This window comes from Lepisma saccharinum, chromosome 2 (genome assembly GCF_977018435.1).
Source record: "Lepisma saccharinum chromosome 2, izLepSacc3.1, whole genome shotgun sequence".
Taxonomy (NCBI): Eukaryota; Metazoa; Arthropoda; class Insecta; order Zygentoma; family Lepismatidae; genus Lepisma; species Lepisma saccharinum.
The window spans coordinates 119773851-119796332 of record NC_139230.1 but is presented as its reverse complement, the minus strand read 5'-3'; the positions used below and the strand labels follow the sequence as shown (position 1 = coordinate 119796332).

Below are 22482 nucleotides of genomic sequence, written 5' to 3'. Positions count from 1 at the left end.
GGGACTTTGATTAATGAAAGTTGCAAGTTTTCACGTCAATAGAGAAAAATTCATGCAGAATTCCCAGAAGCAATAATTCATACAGAAATCCGAGAATTCCCGGTGAGTAGCCACCCTGAAACATTTTGGTGTTGTATACAAGTTCACACTAGAGTCTACAAGTTAGATAGAAACTGAATTTGCATTGCTTCATTTCCATAAACATCTGTCACTTTGTTTATGAACAGTTCTTTACTATTTCACACTAAATATGCTGACCAAGGCAGCCTTTATTATATAATAAAAAACCTTACCCCTAACATTTCCACAATCTAACAGGGTTCCCTTCAGACACGAGGAATGCATTGGTGTTTACGGTGACAATAAGATGTCAGTGAACACACATCAGAGGCAACTGATGTCAACAATGAACATGTGTGCGGGTGATTTAATATTTTTGTTTAAGAGCAATGAAAATGTAAAGTTCCGTGTACTAAAATGGTTACAACAGATATACAGCTTTTGTGCATAAGAAATGCATAAATTTGCAAGATTATTGTATGGAGTAGTAATCCCTTGAATATTCTTTTCCATATCATAATTTCCAAACTATGAACATTATGCAAATGAGAAGTCTTGCATTGGTATTTTTTTATCTACTATTATATAGAAAGAATTTACCTTCTCCAAATCTTGACTATCATCCCTAGCTTCATATATAACGGCATCCCAGTGAAGTGTGTAAGAATTGCAACTGCACACTGATCTTATTCCAACCTACAACAAAAACATACATATATAATTTACATGTTTCTGCAATGAAGAATATTACAAAACCATATTTTGCTCTTAAATGGAATGTTCTTGTCAATGTTTCCTGAGTGGACTGTCACTCAGCTCTCAAATAATGCCACATGTCAGTGGTGGCTCCAGTCTAACATGCAAAGCGAAATAAATCTGTAATTCAATAACATATATTATAGGGGAAGGAAGGGTAAAGTGGCCATGTGAGTTTTCTTCACCGCATAGCGCTTCCGCCATGCGGGAGCCAGGCAAAACAGTCACCACGGATGCTGTCAGTGTTGTCTGTGACTTTGAAGAGGTAGCTGCAATTTGTAGATGTGACCTCATTTTATTGTTTTTTTGCAAGTCTGATTTTAGCTAAGTGGTACAAATTGTTGATTATAGCTAAATAATAGTAAGTGTTATAATTATATTATCTTGTGTTGTTTGATCAGCGTGAAATAACCTTTTAAATGATGTGCGTCTGAAAATGCTAAGTCATGTAGGTTAGACGTTAGACAACAGTTTTTGTAATGGCGTCATTCTGGGCAAAGTGGCCACAAAACAGACCGACTCGAAAGGCAATAAAGGATTGATTAGATGTTTAAAATGTAAGAAATGGGCACATGAAGAGTGTGCGGGTTGTGGTAAAGATGATGAGTTTGAGTGCGAATTTTGCAAATAGGCCTACGCCTAATCCTTTATTGATAGACTATTGATTACGAATTACTATTTACTTTATCTTGTAAAGATTTCATACTTAAGATAATACTTAAAAAATATAATACTTATTCTTAATATGTATTGCTTCAGCTTGTGTTGATTAAATACACACTGAATCAATGTGATTTGTTCATTTAACTATGCAGGTAAAATGGGAAGAGGCTGGCCACTTTACCCAACCTAGGCAGGCAAAGTGGACACTTCGTTTTTTAAAAAAAGTAACGTGTACATTTCTAAACAACAAGAATTTAAAAAAAAATAGAAATTGGAAGTAAAATTATTATACTTACTATTGGTCTATGTTTCTATAACTTTGCTGATTGTTGAGTGTCAGTTTCCAGAAAGCCCCGCACTACATTGGCTAACTGGCTGAACTCCACCCTGGCCCGAATTATCCTAAATGCGTCTGTTCCCGCACGGTGTCTGGTTAAGTAACAGATGCACAAAGACGATATATACATACATTTAATGTCTATAATACACATATACGAAGGACTATACAATAACTAAACAATATACACGAAGGACTGTCTATTCGGCTGTAGAATGTCTCTACAGCGCACTTGTAACCGCGTGCGTGTGTCACGGTTCTTCTCTCGACGACTCTCTGATGACGACTGTTCTTTTCTCGTGGCAACGCCCAAGCTAAGCACCTGGCTCAACTCTCGGGACGTTCCCGAATTTACTTGTGGGTGTAAGTTCCCGTAATCAAGTATGCGAGAGATTCCGCAGTTTCTTACTCCCACACACTTCACACATGAATAACTCACACATACACATTATATAAAAATGGAAAACAAGATAAAAACACTAATTATATACATTGTTCACCGAACACACTCCCCCCCCCCCCCGTTGAAATATTAATTTCAACCAAAATCAGTAATTTCAATGTAGTACACTTACGTCTCCTTAGAATAGGGGAGAGGAGCAAGTTTCACAATTGGACGTCTGTATTGTCCATCAGATGTTCGCACTGTCACGGATCGTACTAACTTGTCTGGTCCTGGATGAACTTTCACTACTCTTCCTAGCTTCCATTGCTGTGGAGGGGTAGGTTCTTTCAACAACACCAGATCTCCTATCTGTAGATTTTCCTTCTTCTCCATCAATTTGGGCCGCTGCTGGAGTCTGGGCAAGTACTCTGTTGCCCACCGTTTCCAAAAATGTTGCATCATTTTTTGGATCAAATGCCACTTAGACAAACAATTCGACGTGGATGACGTAAAGTCTGCTTGTGGTACAGCCAGTAATGAATCACCGGTTAAGAAGTGTCCTGGCGTGAGTGCCATTAAGTCATTTGGATCACTACTTAACTCCGTTAATGGCCTCGAGTTAAGACACGCCTCTATTTGTGTCAATAACGTGATGAATTGCTCATAAGTGAGTAATGTTGAGCCCATAACTCTTTTCAAGTGATATTTCACTGCCTTCACTGAAATGTCCCATACTCCACCCCAGTGTGCTGCTCCCGGTGGATTGAAATTCCATTGTATGCCTTGAGAGGCCATAACATCTGACACCGATTGGACGTGCTCTTTTTGTCGCATGAATTGAAGTAGCTTTTTTAATTCTCTGTTTGCCCCTACGAAGTTCGTTCCGCAATCGCTGAAGATCTGGTTAGGTTTACCATGTCTGGCCACAAACCTATGTAATGCGGCAATGAATGTAGGCGTTGATGCATCATTTACCGCTTCCAAGTGAATTGCTTTTGGTTGCAAGACACACGAAAAGAGCGACGTATCCTTTGGTGATTTTTGAAGACCTGAGTTGGCAACTCTCTATTGAAAATAGGCCGCAGTAATCTACACCTGTATTTGCAAATACTCGGCCTGGATTGACGCGAGGGGCTGGCAAACTACCCATGAGTTGAGTTGCTGTCAACTGTTTTTCCTTAAAACATTCTTTGCACTTAAACACAATTTTTCGAATTAAGTCCCTCCCTCGTATAATCCAAAAACGTTGCTGTAGGACAGCAAGAAGCAATTGTGGTCCACCATGTAAATGTTTCAAATGTTCATGTTTCACGATGAGCTCTGTAAGTTTATGTTCACGAGGTAACAGAATGGGATGTTTCTTGTCAATTGTCATTTATGCATTGTGTAAACGTCCACCTACTCTCAGAATTCCCTCCTGGTCCAGGAAAGGAGTCAAATTGAGTAATGGGTTGTTCGAAGGCAAAGGATTCCCTTCTTTCAAATACTTCATTTCTGTAGGGAATGCTGTAATTTGTGCTTGTTTCACTAACACAAGCAACGTTTGATTAAGTTCGCGTGCTGAGAGGGGTCTAAAATGACGTTCATTAACACTTCGCTTGGTGTTATGCATAAATCTGAAGCACCAAGCCACTACTCGTTGGAGCTTTGATAAGGTTGAATACTTGTTTACTAATAACTAATCCACCTCGACGGAAGACTGTAATACGAGAAGACCCTTTTTTCTCTCTCTCTCAAACTCAGCTGTTCCTGCTGCATTGACCGTGCGTGTAGGATTGAAGGACTGATTTCGTAACCACTGTGGGCCGAAGAACCAAATATCACGTTCGTGCAGGGTTGAGGGAGAAATTCCTCTTGTCGCCAAATCAGCTGGATTCTCTTCACTGCACATGTGGAACAAATTCTCTGCAGGGAGAAAGTCGTGTATTTTAGCAACTCTGTTGGCAATAAATGTACGCCAATTAGAAGGAGAAGAGTTTATCCAACACAACACTATTGTAGAGTCAGTAAATGCAAGCATATCTGTAATCTTCAAATGAAGAGCTTCCTTTATTGTCTGCAGCAAACGTATGAGTAACACATCAGAACAGAGTTCGAGTCTCGGGAGAGTCACTTTCTTCAGAGGCGCGACTCTCGTTTTGCTTGCTACGAGATGCACTTCAACACTGCCGTCGCTGTATGTAGAACGTAAATAGGCAGTGGCCGCATAGGCCCACTCAGAACTGTCACAAAAGCCTATCAGTTCGCACGTTAGGGGTTTCGAAGACACGATGTGCCTAGGCACCTTAATATCCTGCAACGTATGCAACTCCACCCGAAAACTTCGCCATGCAATTTCTAGTTCTGGTGGAAGTACATCGTCCCAGTCAAGTTTAACTTGCCAAAGTGTTTGCATGAAGATCTTTGCTTTGACAGTTACTGGAGATATCCACCCTAGGGGGTCAAATATTTTCGCGATGTCTGATAACAGAATGCGCTTGGTCAATTGCTCATAAGTTGCGGGTTGCGTCACTGATACCGCGAATTCGTCACTCGCTGGATGCCATTCGATCCCGAGTGCCTTTATATGTTCATTTATGCTCACATCCAATGCAAAGTTCGTTTCTCGCAAATGTACAGGGATTTCATTCAATGCTTCTGAATTGTTCGAGCACCATTTCCGCAATTCGAAACCACCTCTTTGTAGAAGTTCACTTATTTGTTTTTGTAACGCGATAGCTTGTGTTACTGTATCACTGCCAGTCACTAGATTGTCTACAAAAAAGTATCTCAATGTAATCGCCGCTGCTTTAGGGAAGTCTGCCTCTTCGTCACGGGCCAGCTGTTGTAAACACCTGGTGGCTAAGAAAGGAGCACTAGCCATACCAAACGTCAGTCTCTCTAATCTGAAGCCTCGTATCTCTTCTTTCGGTGAATTCCTCCACACAATGCGATGATATTCTGCATCATCTGGGTGTATTTTCACCTGTCGAAACATTTTGACAACGTCTGAAGTAAGGGCAATTTGATACGTACGAAAACGTAGCAACAAAGGCATTATGTCGTCTTGTATCTTGGGTCCTACAAGCAACTTATCGTTGAGGGAAACTCCTGTTGTCGTCTTCGCACTGGCGTCGTACACGATCCGTAAAGCCGTTGTGGAACTGTCCTTTTTGATGACACTATGGTGTGGGAGGTAGCAACTGCTTTCTTGGGACACAGGTAATTCTGAATTCGGAATGACGAACATATGACCCAAGTCTAGGTATTCCTGCATACACTCAGCGTACTTTTGTTGTCGTTGTAGATTCTTGACGAGTTGTTTCTCCACTTGTTTGAGACGCTGTACCGCTAGGGGACGTGAAGCACCCAGATCACCGCTTTGTTCTCGGAAGGGCAATCTCACAACATAATGACCGTTGATGTCACGTTCGTGTGTGTTTCGAAAATGCTGTTCAGAAAAGTTTTCTTCTTCATTGTACAGTTTTACCGATGGCACAGTCTCTATTTCCCAGAAGCGCTGAAGGGTAGCGTCCAGATCACTACATGACGCATGATGTGACGACACTGCGTGTTTATTGCGCGGAACGTTAATTCTGCCCATAAGAATCCACCCAAGTGAAGTACTTATGGCAGTTGGTGTACCTACTGGACCTGCGACTTTCTCCGGTCTTAAAAGTAAGGGAACAATATCTGCACCAAATAAAATGTCTATTTTCCCTGGTTTGTTGAAGGACGGGTCGGCAAGATCAAAAGTGAATTGCTGCTTGGGCAAATTATTTGTAATCTTCTTCACATCGATGGCTTTGGTGGTGTACGTTTCGTTGCCCGCTTTTGACCTAAACTGTAGGTCCACCATGGAACGAGAAGTACCGATACCAGTTGCTGAAATACCGGATATGGCAACACTGATGTGTTTCTTTCGAAAGCCTAATTGCTGACTACAGTCTTCAGTGACAAAGGTACACTCAGAGCCTGTATCTAAGAGTGCACGAAAATGCTGTACGTTGTTGTGCCTATCCTTAACGCCCACGGTGGCTGTAGACAAGAGAACTTCCTGCAACGGAATGGCTCTCTTCTTGTTGGCGATGGGGGACGTTACTTGCTGCGTAGAACTGGGATTTTCACTAGGAGAGAAGTGAAGGGATGTATGGTGCTTTCTAAAGCACACCATACACGTGCACGAAGTACACTTTCCGATGTTACAATTCGATTTCAAGCAGTTGTAGCACAGATCATTGGTATTCACGAAATAGTACCGATCTTTCACACCCATTTGTTGATACTTCTGACAAGTATGCAACCTGTGGTGTCCAAGGCATTTAACACACACAGTTTCAGCACCTGTGTGATACGAATTTACATTCTTCTTCACTTGACGATCAGTGGCCCTGGGAGGGGGTTTGCTGGACATTGGGAGGCTAGGTCACCGTAGACGCTGCAAGAGCTCTGGCACGCACATCCAGGAACGTAGTCAGGTCCTCGAACTTAGGCACTTCTGCATTCTTCAGTGAAAGTTCCCACTGTTGCCTAGATTCTGCATCCAACTTATCGGTGGTGTGAAAGACTAATATTGCATCCCAAGCCTCTACAGGAATGTCCAAATCCTTCAGCACACGCACACACTCAGAAGTGACGTCAATGAGCTTGCGTAATCCTGTGGCCGAGCTTGATGGCACACAAGGTTGATTCACCAAGAGATTAATCGTGCTGTTCACAATCTCTCTCTTGTTTTGGTACCGCGAAACTAACAGATTCCACGCCTCCTCGTAGTTTGCATCAGTTATTGCGATGGACTGGATTAATAATGACGGTTCACCCTTTAATGCTGAATTCAAGTTTTGCAGCTTCTGAGCACCACCGAGGTGTTTGTTGTCATGAACCAATGCCACGAATAAGTCCCGAAATGACAACCATTGATGTATGTCACCACTGAATTCTGGTAATGTTAGTTTTGGTAACCGAACGTCACTTTTCGCATCACTGTTCACCGCGACCGCGACAACGGGAGAAACGGCTTCCTTCTGTTTTTGGTACAGGCAGCCCAACCACAACTCTAATCGGTCTTGCACCGCACTCAGTTCATCGTAGTACTCAGAGAACAATGTTTCTTCGCACTGTTTAGCTAGATTCACAAGTAATGCACTACAGTCTGCACTTAGTTGAAGGACCTTGTCTATGTATACTTGAAGTGTCGTACTTTCCAGCGTTGGTGAAGCTGACTTGTTTTCAATCCCAGTAACTTCCCGCTTGAGGATTGTCTTTGACGCCTGTAACTGCTCCATGTTGACTCGTCGTACAAAAGACGCTAAACGCATATGGCGGACCGAGGGTGTGGCACGTTGACTCTTCTTCTGGCTCGTTGATTTCCCGACGACGAACTACCGGAATACGGCACGAATACTACAATTGCGACGCATCCGGCCCGGAGGACCATTTGTTGAGTGTCAGTTTCCAGAAAGCCCCGCACTACATTGGCTAACTGGCTGAACTCCACCCTTGCCTGAATTATCCTAAATGCGTTGGTTCCCGCACGGTGTCTGGTTAAGTAACAGACGCACAAAGACGATATATACATACATTTAATGTCTATAATACACATATACGAAGGACTATACAATAACTAAACAATATACACGAAGGACTGTCTATTCGGCTGTAGAATGTCTCTACAGTGCACTTGTAACCGCGCGCGTGTGTCACGGTTCTTCTCTCGATGACTCTCTGATGACGACTGATATTTTCTCGTGGCAACGCCCAAGCTAAGCACCTGGCTCAACTCTCGGGACGTTCCCGAATTTACTTGTGCGTGTAAGTTCCCGTAATCAAGTATGCGAGAGGTTCCGCAGTTTCTTACTCCCACACACTTCACACATGAATAACTCACACATACACATTATATAAAAATGGAAAACAAGATAAAAACACTAATTATATACATTGTTCACCGAACACTGATCAAAAAGGTATGATAAGAATTCATCAAACCTTAGAGTGGCCATTTTACCCTTCCTTCCCCTACTTCATTGAAATGACATCGTCAAAATATCAAATATCCTCAAGCCACTTGGATATCAATTTGCACCCATGGTTCAAATGCATTTCTGCTTGTATGATCTGAGGCTCATTCTTTTAAGTCTGATCATGACCTCATGGCCAAGCAGAGAAAGTAAATGCACTCTTCTTGCTGGGACAGTTAGTGGTTCGACAGTTCCCACACAGAATTCTTGGAATGTTCAGCCCAAAATATGTGCTTATTTCGGTTAACAGTGGCATGTGAAGTTACAAAGCTACGGTCTTTGTTAACTGTTCAAGGTTATTGCATTACTGCAAACAAATTTTTAGTTTCATTTTCCTCATTGAAACTAGACAAGGAAATTTTCACAGTATTTCTTATGAATCTCACACCCACAGATAGAAAAAGCAAGGAATTTGGAAGTAGTGGAAGAGTGTAAAAAATTACTCTAAAATGAGAAATAGAGGAAAATCATGATAGGGCAGGCTCTTTATATCATGCCTGTTAGAAAAACTATTACCTATACACTGAATTATATCCTACAATACATGATAAGGAAAGGTCTTCATGAATATGAAATTCTGCAAAGATTGGTAGATTTCATGTGTGAGATACATTTTCACAAAAAAGTCACCTGGATTTCCTGGATGGTGTATACTAATGCCTTGTAATCTAGGTTCCCAGGTTTGATTGCCAGTGGAGACATATTGCCAGTGCCGGATCTATACACCGCAAAACCCCGCACTGCGGGGGGGAGGCAAGTAAGCCCTTAGGGGGCCCTCAGCCATTGACAGTAGTGGGTGCGTGTATGTCACAGTATTTTCCTTTCCTTTTTAACTTTCTTTACACATATGTAAAATCTAACTGACGAAGCAGAAGAAGTGGATATTGTTTACATTGGCAGCAAGTCGCCCAAGTATTGAGCAGCGTGTCAAATGTGTATGTGTATTTTCCATTACCAATAATGTGTAGCTGAAGTTCAGCAATGCATGCTGCAGGAATGTGGACCTCTAGCACTTAAAAGTGACCCTATCTCAAGAATGAACAAGTTATTTGATGCAACCAGAAGTGTTTCAGACCTTAAAAATGTAGTAAGCCATGAACAGATAGAAGAAAAGCCAAGCTTGCATTGATTTAAATGGAGCTCAAATTGATAATAATATGGAAAACAGATAACATTGTCATTGTGATGTGTAAGTTACTATCTTCAGAAAATAAAAAGTTGACAATATTATAAATATGTTCAAGTTGTTAAATGTAATGGTGATCCAAAGGTTCTCCCTTAATTCATGGCCACCCTGTATATATGGCAAATTCAAGTAATATTGCACATATGTATATCTTGTACATGTTTACAGCAATGTGGTACAGCTTGCTCTCATCCACATAAGTAAGTTATAGGAGAAAATGTTTCCTCATTGCAATTTTCTTTTGTCATCAGGCTCTGCCATTAATTAAATGTCTCACATTGTATATACATTTAATTTAAGAGGGCTAGAGTTTTAGATGGATTGCATTCCAGAAAGCTTGTAGCTATGCTACATTGTAGGAAACCTTCATGCAAAAGTCACAAAATTTAATTTGAAGATGTCCATACATATCTATTCTCTAGTGGTCATTATGTGAAAGTGAAACATCTTTCACATTGCTAATCAATTACTACCTGTGTTTTAGTTTATATTACATTCTTACTTGCTATCCTCTTCACACGTCTTCGGAGCATAGAGCTTTGATGAATGTATGCTATCGGATTCTATTCTTTACCATCTCCCGTCTCTACATCTTTTCTCCTGTCCCTATGTCTGTTTTTGCACTGAACGTCTCAAGGTATTTCTAGGTGTTTCTTTTCTCCTTGTACCATGTGGGTTCCAATCTAAAACATTCTTGTCACATTTTGGCTATCCTGTCCTGGTGTATATTCCATCCATTTCCATACCCTGTGCTTGATTTCATTTTGCACTTCTGTTTGTTTTACTTTTATCAATAGCTCTTTGATAGTTATTACTTATGGCCATCTAATTACTAGATGAATCTTGAACATCAATTATGTGTTTGCAGTTCATTCCTTGTACCATGACTTTCTTTTTCAATTCTTCACATTCATAGAGTAAAACATACTTTACATTTGTGTTGAATAATCTAATTCTTGTTTTCATAGTTGTGTGCTTAGATCTCCATATTAATGAGAGCATCAAGGAAGTTGCTCTTGCTTTCAATAAACTAACAACTTGCATATCCACTTCTTATCCTTCTGATTATGTAGAACACATTTTCAGTTTCTTGGTTTCAGCCCTATTATGTATCCTAATTTTATTTGTCTGGTTTACATTCATATGCAAACCTACTTTTCTTGCTGCATTATCTATGTTCTTTAATTTACTCTGGAGATATCTGTAAATCTATGAAATAGTAGGCATTCATCATCTGAAATCTCTAAGTCTACTAATTTTCTTGTCACATCCCACTGAATTCGACAGAAGACAGCCATGTCTTACAGCATTCAGACAAATTAAAGGTTTTTAATTCATTCCCTTGTTTCTTCATCAATTTAATCATGTCATCCCTCATCATCAACTTCACAATTAGCTAATAGTGGCAGAAAAGTGAGGTAAAATACACCGAATCAATCCAACACACTTTTTGTGTGTGGAGGGGAAGGAGGCTACACCATTGGAACTAAAAAACAGATAAAGATAATATTTCATTCTTGGATCTATGCAATTTTAGCATAAAGTACCTGAACCCAATATGGAGTTTTTGCCTTTCCAAAGTAGTTACATGGTTAATTCAACAGATGACTTTAGTGTGTTATTTAGTCTGTCCTAATGGCATCACTGAACCTGTTTACTGCACCTATAATACAGTAACTTGAGGACAAAGAAGCAAAATAGCTGTATCTCATGATTGTGTTTTACGTGATCTAATATTGCATATGTATTTTTTTTTATTACTTACAACATCTTCTAAGTGATAGGTGTTTACATCTCTAGTACATATTACGGTAGCTCACAAATTGAACTTTACAAGAATGTAGTTAGTTTAGACTTTAATCTAAAGTTATGTTTATAATGAAGGAATCAAAGAACACTATGTAAGGCCTACATAGGAATATATCACAAAGAACATGCGCAAATGTGACATTTGTTACTATTATGTTCACATAGAGTGTGTGGGACTCACTAAGAGTAATAATGGACCTTTCATTTGCCCAGACTGTGATGTGTAATGAATGGTTTTCTGGTAACAATTTGTGACATGTCACTACCTTGTTTAGTGGTTTGTAAACAATGTTATTTCTTTGAACAAATCTCATATGTCTCTAAGTAAATAAAATGTAAGTGCATTAAATTTACTTATCTACCTATAAAAACAACATTGTCATGCTTTCTTTACAATTTCTGTTGCATTTTTGGTTGTGAAAGAACAAAATATATTACTAAACCATATTGGGTACAAATTTATCCAATATGGCATAAATATTAATTTTTAATAAAATCTTCCCTGCGCCCTTGTTATTATTTGAAACTGATTCCAATTTTCGGTAAACATCCAAAAATGTTCCCTCTTTTGAATTTTGTGATTAGTTGAACCTTTCTGAGTTTGTACATCATTAGACATAATCACAAACCTTAGGTAGGCCATATTGGGTTCAGGTACCTTATATTTCCCTTTCAGCAAAATTCATGATGGTGATCAGAAGTAAAGTGACCAAAATGTTAAATCATTGGATTAAAGGTTTTTTCTTATGTGTATTTCAGTGATTCCAGATTAGTTTCCTGCTAACACAATTAAGCCTTGTTTCCATGGTAACCAAAAACTCAATATGCTGACCAAGGCAGAATTTATTTTATTTTAAGACATAAACTAAATATTATGTTTCAACCTTCTAGCAAGGTCTACCTCAGACTCTGTACAAAATACAAATGAAATAAGGTAGAAAAACAGGAAGATATATATATACACAAAAATCACTCCCCTCCAGACACAAGATTATTAGAAAGTTTTATATCTGGAAGATTCCTTTCCACGTGTTCCAGCAGGTGGCCTTCTTGTCAACTGCTGCTTCACCTGACAGGTGATTTAAATAAACATTTCCTTTCATCTGGAATATGGTTGGACTCTCCCTCTCTTAAGTCGTATATCATCCTTATGTTCTTTGAACCTGTCTTACATCCTCTTTTTTGTTTCTCCTATGTACACACTCTGATATTCTTTACACTTCACTTCATAGATAATCCCTTCCTCTTCTCTGATTTTCTTTCTCTTGTTTGTATTCTTCGCTATTCTTAAGATGCTTCGCCCTCCCTTCCTGTAAATTTTAATGCTTGCTTTCCAAAGTACTTTGCATATCTTTTCTGTGGTCTTCCCCATACTCCTTATGCCAAACCACCTCTCTTTCCTTTCTCTTCGTCCTTTTCCTTCTCTTCCATCTTCTGTTTATGTCCAGTCTATCCTCCTTCTCATAGCCATTCTTTTTCAGCTGTTTTCATAGGCTATTTATTTTGCCTTCTTTTTCACATTCTTTTGTGCATAGTTTCTTGGTTTTGTCCTCCATATTCTTTATAAAATTTATTTTTGTCATCTCACTTACATCACTTCCTTTGTGACAGAATACCCCTGCTGCACACTTCTTCTGATGTCAAGTAGTTTCAATTTCTTGTACTCTCTTCCCTTTCATCAATATATCTAGGTAGCTTATATTGTCTTCCATTTCTATTTTGAGTTCCAGCAATGTCCCTGTTTCTTCATCTTGTATTTCGTTTGTAAATATGTCAAGCTGCCTCTTTGTACCCTTCCTCATACGGCCAAACAATTATCCACATATCTGCAAAACCTCCTTTCTCAACCACTTTCCTTTCCCATTCATTCATTACCAATTTAGCCAAGCCTAGTCCGAGTCTGAAGAAGACCTTGCTAGAAGGTTGAAATGTAACGTTAAGTTTATATTTTAAAATAAAATAAATTCTGCCTTTGTCAGCATATTGAGTTTTAATTTCCTGCACATATTTAACAATTCATTAACACCTTACTGCATTCAAGGGTGGCACAAAGCTGCTCAGAGAGAAATAATACAGTGGCTTCCAAGAACCAGGAAAGGTATGATTGCAAGTTCAGACATTGTGTTAGTGGTTCTAGACTCTCAATGTGAACAACTTAACATAATTTTCAAGCGAAAGATCAATGAAAACAAATTTTCCAAAATTGAATTCAACATAATAACTTCCAAGTGATGGATGGATAACATACAGAGTTAGCTTAAAAGAATTAGACACTTTCCAAGTTTTACAGAAAGAGGAGTTTTAATAATAGGGCTGAAATACTTACATGGTTTGAAGAGTACATCCTGAAGTTTACATTGGTAAGTTACAATGTTTTCTTTTATCATATGTTCTCTTCTTGCCATATGGCTAGCTTCGCAAGTGCTCGGGAATTTTCGGGTAGCGTGGATAAAGCCATGAAGCACTCCTAAATAAACGGAACAGCAGTGATTTTCTTGGCAGTTGATTTTCATACTTAGTAGCGTGCACATTATTCTCCGCAATGTGTCTCCTCAGTGAGGTCTTGTTTAGCCTTGATATGAGGTTGGACCCAAGCTGTTGGTCATTGTTATTGCAGTAGAGAACTGTGTTATGTGCTTTAGTATTTTGTCTTATAAATTATTTTGTTAATTTATTTTTAATTGATATTTGTTTAAAATGTTTTGTTTAGTTCCGTGCAACGTGGCTGTGATCTGTAGTACTTTGTGTGATCTTGTAACTTTTGGATCGAGTCCGAGCATTGTTAGCCATTGGTGTTGCAGTAGCAGAGTAGCCTTATACTTTTGGGGGTACTTATGTTTACTTTCTTGTCTCAAGTGGATTATTATGTCACTGTCAATTAAGTGGAGTATTATGTTATTTTGCTCCGCGCAACGTGTCTCTGCTCAGTAGGACTTTGTGTGATTTTGTAGTCTTTGGGTTGAGTCCGAGCATTGTTTAGCCATTGATGTTGTATTGGTGGAAGTTTGTCACTCTGTTCACTTTCTAATTTATGACTGTTCTGTTTCTCTTGTAATTGTGATCTTTCCACACAACAGTGCATACATTTCACTCTTGGGTTTTGCAGAGCTCAGAACCCGAGTTCGAACCTGAACATATGCATTAGTGTTGCAGTGTCGGAGTTATTGGCCTGGTTGGACAAGAGGTTTTAATATGTAAGTAGTTTTCATGGGTCCGGGCAGTCTGATCAATTTGCAAATAGATGTCTGTTAAATTTTACGAATATGAGGGATTGTGTTTCATCTCCGCTTTACGCATAACTTATGCCAAACAAGCATCGAACAGATGACCACTGGATTTCTATCCATGTACACTTACTAAATCATTTGCCGTTCGAGCATCCTTGAGAATACAAATGTCATATCTGTAAAATAACTTTGAGAAAGCTTGTTTTATCATTTCAAGATAAAGTGATTATTGAGATTCTGAAGTTTGTCTTTATCAGTTTGAAAACTCTCATTGTTGTAAACTTGTACTTTTCCTTGAGAATGAAAAAGCATAAGAAATCTAAATAAATGCTATTTGGATTATCTGTATAATTTTCTCTCACATATCCAGTGTTGCCAAATTTGTGTGTAATCTCATTCTGGTTTATACTCAGCACGATGTTGCCAGGTTTCTTTCCATGTTTTACGGCAAAATTGTGTATGTTCAGTCACCCGTTCCTGGGTTGGCATCATGGAAGATTCCATTAGAAAGAGTCTCTATCTGCTCCACCACCGGCTAGCTTTTGGGGCCTAAGAGGAAACCATATTATATGGGAAAATGAGAGTAAATTGAGGTGCATCCTGAAGTAAAGGGGAAATCAATAATTAATGGTGGCACTTTGAAGAGAAGGTTCCCTTTTAGAAATAACGACATTTCACATTTGTTTTTCTTCTTTTATTGAGAGATTTGAATCACGTGAGGGATGATTCCATGCCTAAGTCGCCTTAGTGAAATAATTGATAAGGGAAGATTCGGCAAAGTTAGAGTTTGGTGCCTGCCAGTTGAAACTTGGAACCATATGAGTAATTGTGTGTAAGTTATCATCGTGATTACTGCCACCCAATTTGGAATCCACCCCTTCCTTCTTTCAGTCTATTCCTCTCATGTCCTACTCAGATGTTCCTATTACCACCATCATCATCATCATAATCGTTATCATTGCCTTGATATCAATGTGATAGTCCAGTTCTCATCTCCCAGGTTTCCCCCTTGTACAGACAACCAGTTTCCTTAAATTTCTTGCTCCAATCATAGATTGACTGCCTTGTGGGTTGTTGTTTACCATACCGTGTTCTAAAACGACGCTGCACGACAGTAACAGAAATTGTTTTTGCAAATTGAATCTTCAAGAAAGCCTTCTCCACCTAGCTAGTGGCCATGCTGCTCAACTTACGTCAAGGGTGCTCATGTGATGCTGACATCACAAAGACAAACAAAAAGTGGAGGTTGTAAATTTGAAGAGTTTCTCTATACAACAGTAATAAATGATTTCTGATGTAACAAACACATTTCAATTGATAAAGCATTTAAAATGTCTATTTCTTTTAGGCTAACCCTGAATTTCAAAGAGACATTGTTCCAATATGTTATCATAAAAAATATAATTTTTCTTTCAGCATTTAAAAAGAATTTTGGTGATAGGAACACTTGACTTACATATGTCTATACCATGTAACAAATATAAATTAGTACTTCATTTGTACAAAAGAAGATGATAAAAATTAGTTATTAGTTCCATAAGACATACAAGGGCTTCTGGAAAAGTTTCTGCAATCAATATGAAAAAAGACATGTGAAATTCTGCGAATGGTTTTATTGTTTTTCAAAGTATTCACCCTTAAGATCGATACACTTTTGCATATGCTCAAACCAATTTTGAAAGCATTTTTTCCACTCTAAAGGTGATACCTCAGAAATCGCTGTTTGGAATGCTGTTTTACGCAATTCATTGATGACCTCTGGCAAACAAATTGTTGTAAACCATTCAGCATTTACAGTCCTTCGATCTTCTAAAGCTATTGTTGCCACATGTCCGGTATAACCAAAGAAACAAGCTATCATTTTGCTCGGCAGCTCTCCTCGAACTAACAACTTTTGTCGGTTTCAGCTCACTTTGAAACACCCAAACAGTGGATTGCTGTTTAGTTTCGGGTTCGTATGACTAGATCCAAGTTTCGTCCCCTATAGCAATGTAGTACACCAAATTTGACTTGCCTCAGTTGAATTTTTTGAGAATTTCTTTACACCAATTTACACGAGCCTATATTTGAGCTTTGGTCAAGTTGTGTGGGATCCAATGGCTTGAAAGTTTCCATACATTCAGATGACCATGCAAAATCGCTTGTATTGCTTTCATGTCAATGTTCAAGGATGCCTGAATCTCACGGTATGTCACATGCTGATCTCTCTCAATCACTTCACGCACCGCATCAATATTACTGGCACAACAGACATGGATGGATGACCTTCACGAAATTCATCACTGAGAAATGTGCGACCACACTGGAATTCAGAAAAGAAATTGTACACAGTCCTATTGGATGGTGCTCCATCCCCAAAAGCCAAATAAAGTCGTTCGATGGATGTTTCGGTTTTTAACTACATTTGAAATCATAAAAAATTATTGCCCGAAAGTGTTCACAAGAAATTTCCATTTCTCACATGAAACTAATTCTTCAAACTGCTGTGAAAAATAAACGAATAGGCTTAAACAAACAATCAAAGATAATTTAAACATAAGAAAGGTCTATTCTTACGATTTTTATAATAGCAGAACACTAGCGCTACTGTTGGTGGTATTTTGCAGAAACGTTTCCAGCAACCCTCGTATTAGAAGAAGTATTCTTAATAATTATAAAGTAGTAGAATGTGAGATATGATGCTGTTATCTGCAACTGATGAACAGCACATACCATTCCATTGCATTTATAAAATATATGAAAGAAAGCTTTTACCATATTTTTCTGTGATTGGTATGACTACACACTGTTTTAGCCAATGTAATGGCCATATAAATGAACATTGCTGAAGTTGTATATTACCATTTGAATGTTCTAATTTTAGATGTTGTTTGTAGTGCATTATGGAAATTTAAATATCTTGAAAAGCCATTTATCCAATTCAACACACTTTCCTAGTATAACAGTGAAGGGGTTAGAGTTAAGTAAGGAAATGCTGTTCCCAATAGAGTCCAGAAGGGATTATTCACCTCTACCTTTTGCATTAGATTTTTGTAACAAAAATAATTTTGGATAACAAAAAGGATGGAAAATTTAGCTTCACAGGAGAGTCTTTATCTCCTACAAAGATGCAAACCATCAGTTAGATGAAAAATAAGCCAAAATTGAAATCTTAAATTTTCTGATGTCATTAATGAAAACAACTCTTCAATGAAAAAATAATAATAAAAGAATAACCATATCCAATGCTTGAATATTAATTTCTTAGATCTTTATAAAAATTGTTTTTATATTACTGTGTGTGAAAAATACCTAAAAATCATTATGCAAATTTACAAAAACAAAAGTCAAAACTCTCTGTAGGCTATCCATAGAATAGGAAAGGAGTTTCTAATGGAATCTGAACCAATAAATTATATCCCAAGTGGGAATCAAACTAGGAATTCTTTGTTTTTACTCTAACAACAAGTAAGCACTATACCAGTGCAACGATATATGTTCAAATAAATCTACTCATCAATGCCTAATGCAATTCTTGTCATGAATTAAGAACATAATCCAGGAAAAGTTTTCAATACTTACACCTATCAAACCTAATGAAGAAAGCAAAATTTTGCTCAAGCCACCTAATGAAGAAAGCAAAACTTTGCTCAGGCCAGCAATTCATTGCCCAGGTTTAATGGATAGTTTATTAACATGAAAAAAATGCTCTATCTTCATAAAGAGATTTGTACGTCTACCTGAGAAAATTTAATTATTAATTTATGCTGTAAATGTGGATATTGTTTTATTAATGTTGCAACAAAATCATTATTGGGAGATACTTATTTATGACTCTGTCTCCTTGAAATCAAAGGATCGATTTCCAGTGGGTGCATATCCCAGTGGTTATGATCACCAATTAACTTATATGTCCATAAAAGGAGGCTTCAAGCAAATATCATATGCAAGAATTGCATTTGAAAACTTAAGAAAATTTATACAAACCACGTGTGATCCTCCAGTACACAAAGGAGTCTGACTTGAACTAGTAGATTCTCTGGTCCTTCGAGCTTCACGGACAGTATCCATCACTATAGATCAGATTCAAATGCCTGAAATTTTAAAATGTAATAAACAATCAAAATGCTTTTATAAACATAGAGTCATTTTAACAAAATGAAAAGCAACTTTATGAGAATATACCTATGCTAAGATTTGGAAAGAAGAGCAGACCATCAGAACAATAAAAAGGCAATGCCGATATAGACAAAATGCAGGATGAAAGTATGTTATTGCGAAACACTGGCACTTATGTTATAAGATAGGTGCAAACAATAACATCTATTCTGGGTATCGAACACATAGTGGTTCGGATCCCACTTTAAACTGTAGGTCCAGTCCCGATTAGCCTTTCTGTGCATAAAGTGGCCTTAAAACAACAATTCTATTCCACATTCCATGTGATCAAAACTTAAAACTAAACATCATTTCAATACTATACTAACACAAAATGTGGGGTCATAACTTGTCTGGTGCAGGAAAAGTTCCAGGCTGAAACCTGCTCCCAGAGACACTGAAAACTAGATCTATACTTCTGTTTTTTTATTTATTTATTTTTTTGCTTTTTTTTTATTTCATTTAGTTTATTTTACTTCGCGTTTTGTGCTTCTTGGCTAATTTGCGAAGATGGGAATGAGTGATGAAATGATGAAATTGATGAATGGACATTCACAAACAACCAAGCATGAGCGGGATTCGAACCCGGGACCCTTGGCGTCACAGCACGATGTGCTAACCACTCGGCCACAGGGTCGGGCCTAGACTTCAGTGATTTGGTACATATTTATACATAGAAATATATACAAGTTCTTATTTATGTTACACAAGGATGAAAGTGAACACAAACATTTTAACTCATAGCCTGCCATCATATGCAAAGGCACCTTCAGATAAACCTCATCTAGAAACTTCATCAAGAAGTGTCTACTCTTTGTGCATCTTTCCCTGAGATCCAACTTAACTCTAAAACTTCCATAGAGATAAGGACATCAAGTCACAGTACTTTCCACATGTATCATCAAAATCTGCAATGCCTAAAGAATACGCTTCTACATTTTGAATTGTTCGTAACTGAATTTTTGGAAACAATTGTGCACATTTTACTGAATAACGGATGAATTCTGATGTTTCATATTTTGAAATTCCTTTTTATGAGCAACATAATATTCACTGCAGAGCTAGTGAAATGCATGGTGGCGGCGTTGGTGTAATTGCTTTTGTGAACAGGAAACAGCTAAGAAGAATCAGACAAGATTTGCAATTAGATTGTAAAATACTTTGGGCATAAGTAAGAACTAGTCATGGCAGAAAAATACTTTGTGCTATTTAATGTTTTTATCAGGATCATAACAAGTAATAGAAGTATGTTTCCTATCAGATTTAGCAATGCAAAAAGTCAAGCATTTATGGCAGAATAGAAACAAGATGATAAAATCTTACAAAATAGAGGGCCTCCCCGATGGTGCAGTGGTTGTGTCATTGTCTTGTAATCAAGGGTTCCTGGGTTTCGATACCCGGTGGAGGCACATAGTGGTTTAGATCCCACTGTAAGCTGTAGGTCCAGTTCAGGGGTGGTGCCAGACAATTTTGACGAGGTGGGCAGGATACATAAGGTAACTGGGGGGAATAACGCCTATTGAGGTAATAACGCCAGGTGGCTATATCTCGAAAAGTTGAAAGTGAATTCGATACATGGCATATGCAGTGTGTGTGTTACTAGCAAGTAAGTCATGTGATTCCTTTGTTCTGACATCGTGCCATTCTTCCCAGTGTGAGTTAGCTGTTTGTGGTGAAGCCGGCTATTCGGAGACGCTGATGTAAAATTGAGAAGGTAAGTTCTTAGTGTGCAGAAGTTTTTTGCTCACTTTAGAGGTTCGCGCTATGTAGTATTTTTGTACATGGGTCGTTATGTTTTCCAAACATACTACTAATTAATTCTCTTTGTTTTGAGGAAGAAGCAAAATGCATTCCGAAAGAGGAACTTGCCTATGATGGGTAATAGTGGCAACTTCAATTTGGGGTAACAACGCCAACTTTGCTATTGTGTTTATTGTTAATATGAGATATCTTCAACACGGGCACTTATTGTTTGCTTTCGGTTTGTGTTTTAGATGCCATGAAAGTACATTTACAGTTATAGATTTCAAGAGATAAAAAAATGTATCAGTTCTGTAGAAAATAAATAAATGTGGAAAATAGAATCTGTTTTTGTGTATTATATACATTTCCATTTACTATATGTTTATGTTAATATAATATATTTTGGCATCTTCTAAATAGTTGTAGAATGAATAATGCTTCAAGTGTGTATAAAGTGAGTAATTACCATTTATCTATTTTATTAGGGCATTCTTATAGTATGGTGTTATTACCCCTACACATGTGGCGTTATTACCCGGCTATGTAGGAAATAATGCCAAAATGCACCTTCTTAGAAAAACCTCTCAGATAATTTACTATTTGAAATAAAGATACCATAATTTTTTTGTTGCTAGCGAAAAAATGCATCTATTGCCTTATCCAGTTTTAACATTGCCAGATGTTTTTATAATGCCAGGAAAAATCGAAGAAACTTAGCATGGCGTTATTCCCCCCAGTTACCTTATATTGCTAAATTAGGGTGGGCAGATATAAAGTATAACTATATACACATAAGCTTCACAAACATGCATTCTCTCTCCCCCTCTCTCTCAATTTTCTTTGTATATCATTCTACATTTTTTTAATGCTGTACATTTTCTTATTTATCCTTTAAGTACCTTTTACCTAGGCTTGTGTCCCCCCTCTCCTCTCTCACACACTCTCTATTCACTTCACTCTAGAAAAAGGTGCCAAAGGGACGACTCGATACCGTCCCCTATTGAAAAAACACTTGCCAGTTTTGCTCCTGGCCCATAGCCAGGATTTTATTTCAGTGTGGGGGGGGGGATCATCCTTTATCAGCAGCCCTGATCAAAAGTCGGTAAAGTTGAAGATTATTTTTTTAGTTTAATCCTGCTAAGGAAGTAAAATTAATTACCACTATACACTATATAAATTAGTGCTATGTGCCTGTCTTGACCCCTCAAAGATCTGTTACTGCTCATAGTTTTCTCTTCTATATCACTTTTTCTGTCCTTCCAGTGTCATTCTTGATTTAATCTCCCTACTTCTCTATCATTTAGGTCATCCTTCCTTTCAATGCATCTCCCTGTCCATGGTTTCAACTGCTCACTGTATACTTCACTTTGTACAGTGGATATATTGTCTCATGCCAAGCAGCCTACTATTTTCTTAGGTGAATGGAGTAAATAAATACTATTTAATTCATGTAAAAATTATGAAACGTATGGAAGAAATTCTTTACCAATGCAAAAGGCAAAGGCAAGAAGTATTTATATTTCTGAAACCAGCGCTGCCACTGGGAGAGGTGCAAGGTAATGCCCTACATGTAGGCAAGCTGCCTAGCAGCAAAAATATTTGATATGCAATTTTTAACATACGCGGTGGAGGCACATAGTGGTTTGGATTCCATTTTAAACTGAATATCAAGTTCCCATTACTTGGAACAAGAACTCAAAAAAACTCAAATGTAATTTTATCGGAAAGTATGTTACGCCAAAATTAGGCATTTACAGTTGCACAAGTTTCAACTGCTCTACTTTACTTGCCACTATTAATGTCCTTTACAGGATGAAATACCTTGCTGCTTCTTTCGAAACAAGACATTTGCTGATTGTACATTATATATTCAAAGATGGCCACAGAAAGTATGTAAACAAAGGCAACAGTGAACTTTTCTTTTTCTCCATAATTAAAGTGAATGATCTTGAATATGTAGTTTTAATATTGTGAGTTTTTAACTGGAAAGAGTGCTGCTTCCTGCACAAGGGTTAATGAATGATCCTTTCATTTGGCTCATGGGGCTTTTTCAAAGTGATAAGTGCTATGAATCTTAGCATTTAATTAATGTCTTGTAGGGAAAGTTCTACAGGGTGGCTACAAACAAGCAGAAATGAAATTCCCTGACTTTTCCAGGTTTTCCAGGACAAAATTTACAT

General features: G+C 37.9%; 3 protein-coding genes across 3 annotated transcripts in view; all 3 read right to left on the bottom strand.

Annotated features, from left to right (window-relative positions):
• LOC145983612 (uncharacterized) overlaps nucleotides 1-669 on the bottom strand; it is an 80073-nt gene extending 79404 nt beyond the window's left edge. Inside the window, exon 1 of the mRNA XM_083116675.1 lies at nucleotides 661-669. The gene's annotated coding sequence lies outside the window, so the exon portion shown is untranslated. The remainder of the gene's footprint in view (nucleotides 1-660) is intronic.
• A 1718-nt stretch (nucleotides 670-2387) lies between these two features.
• Nucleotides 2388-2996, bottom strand: LOC145983611 (uncharacterized). Its single transcript, XM_083116674.1, has one exon. It carries the CDS (start codon nucleotides 2994-2996, stop codon nucleotides 2388-2390), a length of 609 nt encoding a protein of 202 aa, XP_082972800.1.
• An 883-nt stretch (nucleotides 2997-3879) lies between these two features.
• On the bottom strand, nucleotides 3880-6594 carry LOC145983610 (uncharacterized). The gene has a single exon (XM_083116673.1). It carries the CDS (start codon nucleotides 6592-6594, stop codon nucleotides 3880-3882), a length of 2715 nt encoding a protein of 904 aa, XP_082972799.1.
• Nucleotides 6595-22482: the final 15888 nt, after the last annotated feature.